At 48.0% G+C, this 12,500-nt stretch overlaps 2 protein-coding genes across 2 annotated transcripts in view; both read right to left on the bottom strand.

The window, feature by feature from the left end:
* LOC113810253 (antifreeze protein Maxi) overlaps positions 1-8,132 on the bottom strand; it is an 8,608-nt gene extending 476 nt beyond the window's left edge. The window contains exons 1-7 of the mRNA XM_070142142.1: positions 7,431-8,132; positions 6,485-6,624; positions 6,044-6,126; positions 4,876-5,014; positions 2,919-3,020; positions 1,956-2,063; positions 73-204 (exon numbers count right to left, since the gene is read on the bottom strand). Coding sequence (XP_069998243.1) covers positions 73-204; positions 1,956-2,063; positions 2,919-3,020; positions 4,876-5,014; positions 6,044-6,126; positions 6,485-6,624; positions 7,431-7,452 — 726 coding nt within the window. The 5' untranslated portion in view covers positions 7,453-8,132. The remainder of the gene's footprint in view (positions 1-72; positions 205-1,955; positions 2,064-2,918; positions 3,021-4,875; positions 5,015-6,043; positions 6,127-6,484; positions 6,625-7,430) is intronic.
* A 2,508-nt stretch (positions 8,133-10,640) lies between these two features.
* The window catches only part of LOC138867362 (uncharacterized), an 11,344-nt gene continuing 9,484 nt past the window's right edge, over positions 10,641-12,500 (bottom strand). The window contains exon 4 of the mRNA XM_070142673.1: positions 10,641-12,377. Within this exon, the coding sequence (XP_069998774.1) occupies positions 10,750-12,377 (1,628 nt within the window). The 3' untranslated portion in view covers positions 10,641-10,749. The remainder of the gene's footprint in view (positions 12,378-12,500) is intronic.

The raw sequence follows: 12,500 nt of genomic DNA, 5'->3' as shown, positions 1-12,500 counted from the left end.
CTCCCTCCCCTCCCTCCCCCCTCCCATCCCTTCCCCCCCCTCCCATCCCTCCCCTCCCTCCCTCCCTCTCACCTGCTGCTGAAGTAAATGCTGCGCGATCTGCTGCGCCTTCCACGCTTGCTGCGCCTGCGCTCTGTACGCCTGCTGGATCGTCTCCCTGACCGCGTGCGCCTGCGCTGTCTGGGCCTCGGACGCCGCCAGGACCTGCAGGGGGAGGGGAGGTGGGTAATGGAAGAGGGTAGGAGGGTGAGTAGTGGAGGTAGTGAGGAACAGAAGTAGAGGGTGAGGAATGATGTGGGCAGAGAAAGGGGGGTAAAATGAGGAGCAGTGGAGGGGAGAGGGTAATGGGAGTGGGTGAAGTGGGCCAAGGAGGAGGGTGAGTGAGGTAGTGAGAGGAAGGGGAGGGGTGGAAAGGAGAGGGGAAGTGGGTAGGAGAAGGGTGGTAGGAAGGGGAGAGTAGGGTAGGAGAGGAAGTGGGTAGGAGAGGGAGTGAGTGCAGGAAGGGGAGGGTGAGTGAGGAGGAAAGGGGAGTGAAGGTAGGAGAGGGGAGTGCAGGAAGAGAGTAAATGAGGAAGGAAGTGGTGGGTAGAGGAAAGTGGGTAGGAAGGAGGAGTGGTAGGGAGGAAAGGAAGGAACAGGAAGGAAAGTGGTAGTGAAAGAGAGAAGATGTGAAAGGAAGTAAGTAATGAAGAAGAGTAAGTGGAAAGGAACAAGAAGAAAATAGGAAGAAAGAGATGGGAAAAGGAAAGAGTGGGTGAGAAAGAAAATAGAAGGAAGTGGGTAAAGGAGTAAATGGAGTGAGTATGAGAGAGTGGAAATGTACGATGAAGGAGGTACGCTAGGAGAGAGGAAGTGGGTAGGAGAGGAGTGGTAATTGAGAAAAGAGAGTGGTAGGAAGGAAGTGGAAGTGAGAAGAAAGCTGCAGATATACAACAAAGGAGGAAGAGGAAGTAAATGAAGAAAGGGTACGTAAGAAGGAAGAAATAAGTGAGGGTAAGAAAGTGGAGGGGGAAAGTGGTTGAGAGAGAGTGGGTAGGAAATGGGAAAGAGTAAGTGAAGAAGGAGTGTCGTCGGAAAAAGGAGGGGGTACGTAGGAGGAGGGAGTGGGTAGGAGGGGGTACAGTAGGGAGGGAGGGGAGTGGGTAGGAGGGGGTAGGAGGGAGGTGGGTGGAGAGAAGGGTGAGTGAGGAGGTAGGAGAGGAGTGGGGGTAGGAGGGAGAAATCGGTGGGAGGGGAGTGAGATAGATAGGTGCGTGTCGGAAGCGACAGGAGAAGATAGATAGATAAATGGTGAGAGAGAGAAAGTGTGTGTGTATGTGCATACATACACATACACACACATACTCATACACATACGCACACACACACACATGCTCATACACATACGCACACACACACACATATGTACCTCTATATATCTATTTACATATACACATGATAGACAAAACACGGGAGAATAAACACCAAAAAACAGACAAAAAAAAAAACCGATTAACGAAATCAAGCAATTCGATTCGAACCCCCCCTCCCCCCCCCTCCCCCCTCAAAAAAAAAAATCCCCGCCCTACCCCCTCCCCCTTCGTCCACCCCCCTTCCCCGCCTCCCCCCTCAAAAAAAAAAATCCCCGCCCTCCCCCTCGCCCCCCCACCCCCACCCACCCCCACCCACGCCCACCCCGCCTCCCCCCTCAAAAAAAATCCCCCGCCCTCTCCCCTCGTTCACCCGCCCACCCCGCCTCCCCCCTCAAAAAAATCCGCCCCTACCCCCCTCCCACCCCACACCCAGCCACGCCCACCCACGCCCCACCCCGCCTCCCCACTCAAAAAAAAAAAATACCCCCGCCCTCCCCCCTCGTTCACCCACGCCCACCCCGCCACCCCCCTCAAAAAAAAAAAAAAAAATCCCCGCCCTCCCCCCTCGTCCACCCACGCCCACCCACGCCCACCCACGCCCACCTCCGAGAGCGCGTGCTGCTGCTGCGCCGCCCACTCGACGAGGGCGTCCACCGCCTGCAGAGCCTTGGCCGCCTGTGCTGACGCCGCCGCCTCGCTGAACGCTGACACCTGACGGAGGGAGGAAGAAGAAGGGATGATAATGATGATGAGAATGGCGATAATGATGATAATGTGAATGATGAGCATGGCGATGATGATGATAATGGCGATAATGATGATAATGTGAATGATGATGATGAGAATGGCGATGATGATGATAATGTTAATGATCATGATGATAATGATATTGTTAATGGTAATGAAAATAATGAGGATGGATAAGGATAAGGATAATCATAATGATAATAATGATAATAATGTTAATAATGTTAATGATCATGATAATAATGATATTGTTAATGGTAATGAATATGATGAGGAAGAGGAGGATGGAAAAAAATAATGATGATAATGATAATGATAATGAAAACAATGAGGATGAGGAGGATGGATAATGATAATTGTAATCATAATGATAATAATGTTGATGATAATGATAATGATATTATAATGGTAATGAAACTGATGATGATATTAATTAAACGGTGATGATGCTAATAACGAAAGTAAGAAAAACAATGATAACAGTCATAAAAAATAACATAAATAAGAACATAAAAGTAATAACAACAAATAATAACAAATAATAGCAAATAATAACAGATAACAAATATCAATTGTGATTATAATCATACAAATAATAACAACAATAACAATAAACAATATAAACAATAACATAATAACAAATAATAACAGATAACAAATAATAGCAAGTAACAACAAATAATAACAAATAATAACAAACAATAACAAATAATAACAAATAACAACAAACAATAACAAATAATAACAAACAATAACAAATAATACCACAATCGTTGCCAACCATAACACAACAACTGCAGTCCTCTGGTGCTTGCTTACCTGCGCCGTCTGTGCCGCCTGCGTGAGGTAGGCTGCCTGCTGGTACTTGCGGGCTGCGGCCTCCTGTGCACGTTGGGCCGCCGCCGACGCCTTCTCCGCGATCTGGGGGTGGGCGTGGGCGTGAAGGGGGGGTGGGGGGTTAGTGGGGGTCTTGGTGGGTGTGTGTGTCTTTTTTTTTTTTTTCTTTAGATTCTTTTTCTTTCTTTCTTTCTCTGGGTGTTTGCTTTGTTTGTTTTTGTTTGTTTGTTCTTTGGGTTCTGCTTCTTTCTGTTCTCTGGGTTGTTTTTTTGTCTGTTTCATGTTTGTCTCTTGTTTCATTTAAGGTTCTGTGTTCAGATCTTTGTTTTGTTTTTGTGTCGCTTTATCTCTCTTTATTTCCTTACTCTCTTCTCTCTGTTTGTCTGTGTGTGTGTGTCTCTCTCTCTCTATCTGTCTATGTTTCTTTCTTCTCCTTCTCTCTCTTCCTGTCTCTCTCTTTCTCTCTTCTCTCTCTCTCTCTCTCTCTCTCTCTCTCTCTCTCTCTCTCTCTCTCTCTCTCTCTCTCTCTCTCTCTCTCTCTCTCTCTCTCTCTCTCTCTCCCTCCTCCCTATCTCTCTCGCTCTTTCTCTCTCTCTCTCCCTCTCTCCCATCCTTCCTTCCCTCCTTCCCCTCCCTTCCTCCTTCTCGTCCTTCCATTCCTTAACTCCTTCCCTCCACTTCCGCCTCTCCCTTTCTCCCTCCCTCCTCCCTCCCTCTCCCTCTCCCTCCCTCACCTCCTTCCATTCCTCTTCCTCCCTTCCCTCTCCCATTCCTCCCTTCCTTTCACTCCCTCCCTCCAAACTCCTTTCTCCTTCACTTCCACTCCTTCCCTCCCTCCTACCCTTCCTTCCCTCCACTTTCTTCCTTCTCCCTCCCATCCCTCCCTTCCTTTCACTCCACTCCACTCCCTCCTATCCCTCTCTTCCCTCCCACCACCCCTCTCCATCCACTTCCCTCCAATCTTATCCCATCCCTCCCTCACTTCCCTCCCATTCCTCACTTCCCTCCACTTCCCTCCCGGCCATTCTCTCCCATCCCTCATTTCCTTCCACTTCCCTCCAATCCTAACCCATCCTTCCCTCACTCTCTCCTTCACTCCCCTCCCTCCCTCACTTCACTCCCTCCCTTCCCTCCACTTCCATCCCTTCTCTCGTCTATCTCCATGTGCCTCCTTCCTTCGCGCAGCGGTCATGAGCTGCTCCACGTCCCTCCCCACCAATCTTGCGGACCTGCGTTCAATCCCACGCCCGGCCAGTGAGTGGTATCCCCGGCCACTCCTTGCACACAGGGGGAGATTTGGGCAAAATAAAAAACAGACAGTGTGTCACAGCAAAGAATATCCATTGTAACAAATAGAATTAGAACTAAATCTTAAATCTTAAAAATCCCTCCAATCCTATCCCATCTCTCCCTCACTTCCACTTCCCTCCCTCCACCTCCCTCCCGTCCCTCCCGCCCCCTCACTTCCTTCCACCTCCATTCCCTTTACCTCCCACCCTCCACTTCCCTCAACTTCCCTCCAATCCTATCACATCCCTCTCTCACTTCTCTCCCTCCCCTTCACCTCCACTTCCCTCCCTCTCCCTTTTCCCTCCCTTCCACTTCCCCTCCCCTACCACCCTTTTCACCCTCCACTTCCCTCACCTCACCCCTTTCCCCTCCACCTCCCCTCCTACCCCTTTTCTCCCCCTCTCCCTCCCTCCCTTCCCTCCCTCCACTTCCCTACCCTTTTCCTCCCTTCTTCCTACTCCTTTTCCCCCTCCCTCCCTCCCTGCCCTTTTTCCTCCCCCTCACCTCCATTCCCTCCCTTCCCTCCCTTCTTCCCTCCCCCTTTCCCCTCCACCTCCCTCCCTACCCCTTTTTCCTCCCCCTCACCTCCACTTCCCTCCCTCCCACTTCCCTCCACTTCCCTCCACTTCCCTCCACTTCCCTCCCTCACCTGCTTCGACGCCATCCTCGCCGCCTTCCACGCCGCCTCATCCTGCTGGGCGGCGACCTCGTGGGCGTGTCCTGCAGCCGCCTGAGCCACGCCCGTGACCTCGGCTGCCGTCACGCCCAAACCCCCGCCCGCGCCCATGCTGCTGACGCGAATAGGAAGGGAAGGACAATAAAGGAGAAATATAATAGAGAAAATGAAATAATTAGATAAATTAGAAAGGAGAATAAATGTGAAATATAACAGAGAGAAAGAAAAAGAAAAGAAAGAGAAGAAAACAAATGGAAAATTTGTTAAATTGGACAATAAACGAGAAATATAACAGAAAAATAAATAGATAAGAGAAGAAAAAATGAGATAATTATATAAATTACAAAAGAGAATAAACGAGAAATATAATAGAGAAAAAAAAAAGAAAAAGAAAAAAGAAAGATAATTAGATAAATCAAAAAATAAAAATAACGAGAAAGTTAATAGAGAAAAAAAGAAAAGAAAAAGAAAAACAAAATATAATTAGATAAATTAGAAAGGAGAATAGATGAGAAATATAATAGAGAGAAAAAGACATGTTAACTGGCCAACTGACTGACTGGCTGACAAATTATATAATCTGACTAACTGACTGACTGACATGTTAACTGGCCAACTGACTGACAGGCTGACAAATCAACTAAACTGACTTACTGACTCGTTAACTACCTGACTGAATAGCTGACAAATCAACTAAATAACTGACTGTCTGACTGACTGATTAACTGACTCACCGTTCTCTTTTGTCACATTTTCTGCGTGTGACTGAGTAAATGAACGAGTGAACAAGTGACGGACTGACTTAGATAACTGACTCGACTGCCTTGGTTGATTAACTGACTGATTCACTGGTAGATTAACTCGACTGACTTAATTGATTTGCCCTGATTTATTGGTTTGACTTGACTGACAAATTAATTAACTGACTAACCAGCTGACTGGCTCACTGACTAACCAACTAACAGACTGACTTAACTGACTGATAAACTAACTGAGTGACTGACTCGACGGCCTAACAGACTGACCATCTAACAGAATGACTTAACTGACTGGTTCACTGACTGACTAACCAACTAACAGACTGACACAACTGACTGATTAACTGAGTGACTGAGTGACTTAACTGACTAACGTGACTCACCCAGCACTGAGGAGAATGGAGTTGAGACTCGGGTGACTCGCACTGCCGCCCACTCCGCCCAAACTGAACAGACCGCGCTTGTCCTGAAAAATTTATCTATTCATACATACATACATATATATATATATATATATATATATATATATATATATATATATATATATATATATATATATATATATATATATATATATATATATATATATATATTCTTTTTTCTTCTTCTTTTTCAAGATAAGGGGAAATATCATTGAAATCGAAATGGCAGCATGTTGCCCTAAATCAATGGGAAAATTGCAAAATAAATTATGACAACATTGAAAAATAAAAAAAATAATAATAATAAAATAAAGATGTCTGCATTCCTACATTTTTTTTTCTTCTTCTTCCTCTTCCTCTTCTTCCTCTTATCATCGTAGGGTTTTAGGCCTATGTACTCACTCTCGGTTCCTGCGAAGTGTCGACCAGATTTCCCGCGCCGTGTGGCGAGGAGGCCGCCGTGGGTAGGCCTATCCCCCTCGAGGCACCGGAGAGCAGGAGGACGAGGGTCAGGGTCGCTTGCGGGAGGCCTGTGCTTGCGGCTGCGGGTGTGGGGGGAGGGGGTGGGGAGGAGGTAGGGAGGATGGAGAGTACAGTGAGAAGGGGGTGTAGGGGGGCGCAGGGAGGAGGAGGGGAGAGTACAGTGAGAGGGGAATTGTGTAGGGGGGGGGAGGAGGAAGGGAGAGTATAGTGAGAGGGTGTGTGTGTGGGGGGAGGGAGGGGAGGAGGAGGAGGAGGAGGGAGGGAGGGAGAGTGCAGTGAGAGGGGATGTGGCAGGGGAGGGAGGAGGGAGGGGAAGGGAGAGTACAGTGAGAGGGGGGGTGTGGGGTGGGGATGTGGGGAGGAGGGGAGAGTATAGTGAGAGGGTGGTGTGGGGGAGGAGGAGGGGGAGGGAGGGAGAGTACAGTGAGAGGGGTGTGTGGGGGAGGGGAGGGGAGGAGGAAGTGGAAGGAAGTGGGGTGGGGTGGGGGATGTGGGGAGGAAGGGAGTATAGTGAGAGGGTGTGGGGAGGAGGGGGGGGAGGAAGGGAGGTCAGTGAGAGGGGGATGTGGGGAGGGGAGGGGGGAGTATAGTGAAGAGGGGTGTGGGGAGGAGGAGGGGAGAGTTCTGTCTGTATCTGTCTGTCTTTCTACGCACACGTACGCACACACATGTACGCGGATATGCACACATATTTGTATACATATACTTATGTGTGTGTGAACAACTTAATATCAATATTCCGTCACTGTGTCAACTTCAAGCAATTCAGAACCTTATTTTGTATTTAATTATTGTGATTTTTAATTAATTTTATTCTCTATTCTTTTCAGAACGGGATTTCAGCAAGAACAGTACTTCTACTTACCTAAAATAACCATCGGTCCCATTCTTATCAGTTAGGAAAACGCTGTTTCAACAGCTCTTCACGATAAGACTAAAAATTATCAAGATTTACGGATAACAACGATGATAAAATTGCCTCTCGATCCTTATCTCCCAGACAGTCGATCGAGTGACCTACCCCCTCGCCGACTCCTCTTACACTGAGAGGGTCAAGGCTCCCCGACCTTCGACATCTCCGTCCGGTCTCGCTTTCATCCCGCGAAGAAACAAAAGCCGAACGAACGCGGCCAGGAGGGGGACCAGCTGGACAATGCTAGCGAACGCGGCCGCCCCTCCATCTCTTGGCTCGGGGGCGGGAGAAGAAAGTTCCCGTTTTCTTTTCAGATGCGTCGTGAAGAGAAAACGGGGATCTCTATGGCTTTTGGATTGTCTCGTCTCGCGGGCATTATGGGAGCCAAGCGAGGTGTGTGGAGGGGAAGAAAGGAAAAAGAATAAAAAACAAGAGGAGGAAGAAAGAAAGTGTCGTGTCAAAGGAAGGGAAAAAAAACAAGGAAAAAACAACAAAGTATCGTGTCCGTTTTCTGTTGCTCTTTATTTCAGGGTTGGAGGAGCGTGAGAGAGTGGCTTTGCTTGGACAGTCAGGTTCAAGGCAGTCAAAGCAGAAATACGGGTTTGAGGCTCGACGTAAGGCAACCCGGCATTAGTGTGTTGGTCAATGCAGGTGTGAAATACCTGTTAGGGAATATTTTCACCTTTTTTCTTTTCTTTTCTTTTCTATTTTGTTTGTTTTCCTTCATTTCATTCCCTTAGGATATATTCGTTGAGATTTTTAAGAGCTTTTATATATCATGGATTTCGGCTTTATAAATATACATCACCTCAAGATAAAGATATTTCATTCATTACCTAATCTAATCGACGTAAACAGCTTCGTCACACAAGTTCATTTGAAAAATATCATTCATACGACTATAATACTACAAACACATCATATCAATGAATATCAGCGCCACAAAATAAACTTTAAAAAAAAGGGAAATGAAAGTAGTTGCCAGTACGGAAATAATTTATTCAAATGACTCGATAGAATAAGGGGATAAAGTTTCCTACAGGTTTGTTTTACCACGACCAGATATTCTTGATTTTTTTTTTTACCGAGAGGAGGAGAGTGAGAGGGGAGGGGGGGAGGGGAGAGACGGAGTGAGGGAGAGAGAGAGACAGAGAATGAGGGGGGGAGAGAGGTTGAGAGGGAGGGAGAGAGAGAGGTTGGGAGAGAGAGAGAGGGGGAGGGAGAGGGAGAGGGAGTGAGGGAGACAGAGAGAGAGAGAGAGAGAAAGGAGAGGAGAGGAGAGGAGGGAGGAAGGAGAGAGAAGAGAGGGGGAAGTGAGGGAGAGACAGAGAGTAAGTGAGAGAGCGAGAGAAAGGAGACAGAGGGGGTGGGGGAGGGAGGGAGAGAAGACCGAAAAAGATAGATAGAGAGGAGAACGGAAGGCAGAAATAAAGGAAAGAATCACAATCGTAACAAGAATAATAACAATAATAATCGAAACAGTTGTCAAAATAACAACAGCACACGTTAATGATAAAGAACATGATGGTGACCATAAAAGCGATAATAAGTTTTAATCATTATGATTATTGCAGTCATCATCATCATTTAAACTACCATCAAAATCATCATTATTATTATCGTTATCATTTTGTTGTTGTGATTGCGAGCATAAAACAACAACAACAACCGCGCTAAAAAAAAATACCACTATTGATATTATTACAAAAGCAAGCAACGGTACCTGGTTGTGGTCCTTCAGTACTGTAGGAATAGAGGTCATTGTGACATGTAGGATTGAGAAGGAATATATATTACAGAAATCATTCACTCTAAAATGTATACCTGATGTAATAAAAAAAAAGTCAAATTATATATTTCTTAAGTTGGGAAATTAATCATATCATACTCATGGGCCTATTAAAAAAAATGTTTGAAAAATACTTAGCTCGGTCCTTATCTAACCACTCCCCTTTAGATAAGAGAAGTGTAAACAATGGTAATCTTCCGTTTTATTTTCATTGTAAAAAGTCGTATTGATGGTAATCAGGATGATATGATGCGGTGATAATGATACAGATAGACATACAGATAATGATAATAATAATAATGATAATGGTGATAACAATAGTAGTAATGATGATAGTGACGGTGATGGTAATAATATTCATAGTGATAACAATGTAGATAGATATATAGTTAATGATGATAGTGATAAAGATAAGTGTGATACCAATAGAATTATAATTATGAAGACGACATAGAAGAAGAAAAACGACTAAAAAAAACAAGATATACACACACACAATCACACACACACACACACGCACGCACGGACGCACGCACACACACACACACACACACGCACGGACGCACACACACTCAAACAAACACACACACACACACACGCTCGTACGGACGCGCAAAAAAAAATGAAAAAAATAGACACGCAAAGACAAAAATGCGCAGCATTAAAGCGACTTCCAAAACGGCGAGGAGAGATGATAAAAAAAAATAAAAAATAAAAATGATAAAAAAAAGTTAATGGATGTTTCTCACTCGTACCATAAGCTTATCAGAGATACCTTCTAGATTATCTGTTTCTTGTGACACAGGAAATGCTAATGATTAATGATATGAACAGCTGTAATTCGATGTCGAAGATATAGATGATGTGATAACGAATAACTACTTACAATATTATACAACTGATGTATTTCAGTGCTGTATTTTCCACCAGGATTATATAATGATTTTAGTCAGATGAATCTATAGATTAGATCGAAATACAACAGTTCTATCTCTAGCCTCTGTGAAGATATAATTCTCATTTTCATACTGTTTCTACACTGTCTTAATGCTTTTCAATGGAGAAAGTGAAGCTAATCTACATGACCTACGGTGTCTAATGCTACAACTACAACCACTGCAATAAGGACTAACCCTACTGGTGTATTTTGGTACAGGCTACAACAGCTACCATAAACTGTCCTGGTACAAAAGGTAGTTCTATATATCCGAGTTTTCTTTTATTTGGACGTGATGACTATGCGGTGACATGTTAAGTGAAGTGAGTGCTGGTGAGGGAGAAGACGTGAGGGAAGAGTTGGGGAGCTTTTAGAGGTGAGATTCTTTCTGTTCCTTTGGTTCCTCGGACGAAATGGGAAGTGTCTGTGTTGCTGCGTTTGTGTTACTTCACGTGCGTGTGTTTGTGTATGTTCGTGTTTTTTTGTTTGTTTGTTTGCGTATATGTGTGAACGTGTGTGCGTGTGTCACATTTGGCCGATACCATTCACGGGAAGACAAAGGGAAGGTTCCCGTCGGCGGGGAAGCTGTCGAGGCACGCGTGGTGGTTGGGGTTCTTGCACTTGAGCCACGTGCCCGGCCTCCCGACGGGGACGGCGCTGGTGCCTCTCCGCTTCTGAGCGTTGAGGATGTGGCTGGAGTGCTGCACGTGCTTCAGGACCTCCAGGCCGATGCCGTTCCTGGCGAAGAGCCCTGGGTTGGCCGTGACCTTGGTCCAGCGGCCACCGTACAGGATGGAGGTCGGCGTGTTCGCGTACTCCTTCGGGAGGAACTTCCTGCTGAGCGCGTCGCGGCAGAAGATGTCCATGGTGAACGAAGGGCAGATGATCTTGAGGAACACGTTCTTGTACTTGACTTTCGGCGTGCAGTTCCTGCCCTTGACGATGGCGCCGAACTTCTGCGTCCACTTCTTGAAGTGCCTGCACTCCACGTACACGTCGTGGTCCATGTCCCAGGGGAGGTACGACCCGAACTTGAGGGCGCCGAGGACAGAGCCTGCCTGGAGCTCGTACTCGAGGCCCTCGCGCTCGGCGAAGTCCACCAGGACGCGAACGTCCTCCATGGCGATGTCGAGGCAGCACGGCGGCAGCAAGTACCACTTGGTCATCGCCTTGATGTTGGTGCACTTGATGCCCACGTCCTCGCACGGGAACAGGAAGGTCTCGCCCGAGAAGGACGTCACCTTCTGCAGGGCCCAGCGGCGGGCCACGGGCAGCCAGTCGTCGGCCGTCATGTTGACGTGGTCGCCGACGAAGAACATGACGTCGGGGCAGAGCACGGCCAGGTGGCCTGCGCCGCGCACCTTGGCGAACCAGTCTCGGTACAGGGCCTGTCCGCTGAGGCCGGCGCTGAAGGCGAGCGAGCGAAGCAGCTTGGTTGTGGTGACGAAGGGGGTGAGGAGGTCGTCGCAGTACATGCACTCGTACTTGGAGTGGTAGTAGCCCATTGTGTACTTGGCCTGGTAGTTGGCCATGTGCTGCTGCAGACAGCCGTGGCTCCAGTGGCCTTGCGGGTCCCTGGCAGCGCCCCCGGCCACCTGCACGTGGTCCAGGTCGTCCAGCACCCGCACGAGGCGCTCCAGCGACGACTGGTTGCTGAAGTGCGCCAGCGACTCCCCCAGCAGCACGAAGGGCGTCTCCACCAGCTTCACGGCTTCGTTGAGCAGATCTGCGTCAGAGGCGTTGGCTGCGGCCGAGAGGTATCGAACGCCGGCGTCGCGCTTGTCCTCGCTCGGCCTCTCGGCTCTTATGGCAACGATGGGGACGTCGTACAGCGCCCTGATGCGCGCCACGACGAATCCAAGGGCCTCAGGTGTCCACGATCTCGCCGGCAGCAGGATCGTCAGGACGCTGCGGAAAGGAGCGACTCCAGTGCAGTTGGTCGTCTCCATCCCGTGCTGGTTATAAGGGTGGTCGTAGCGGCGGCCCAGGTAGACCTCGGGGCACACGTGGCGGCCGCGCAGGGGAGGGGGCGCGGGGGAGGAGGGGGCCGGACTGGACGGGAGGCGAGCCGAGAAGTCCCACGAGGCATTCGAGGAGGAGACGTGAGGGTCGAGCTCCTGGACGAGGGCCCGCAGCACGAGGGACCACTTGGCGTCCACCACCGCCCGGCGGCCTGGAATGAGGAGACCGGAGGCGGGTGAGAGATCCGGCGCCTAAGGGGCAAGCTTAAGTGTCAAGATTAAAGCGGTTGAATTTGGGAAAAAAAAAAGATGTTTGTTGGTTCGTGTGTGTGTCT

Source organism: Penaeus vannamei, chromosome 29 (assembly GCF_042767895.1).
Source record: "Penaeus vannamei isolate JL-2024 chromosome 29, ASM4276789v1, whole genome shotgun sequence".
Taxonomy (NCBI): domain Eukaryota; kingdom Metazoa; phylum Arthropoda; class Malacostraca; order Decapoda; family Penaeidae; genus Penaeus; species Penaeus vannamei.
Note: the sequence above shows the minus strand (reverse complement) of the source record. Positions and strands in the feature narration are given on the sequence as shown.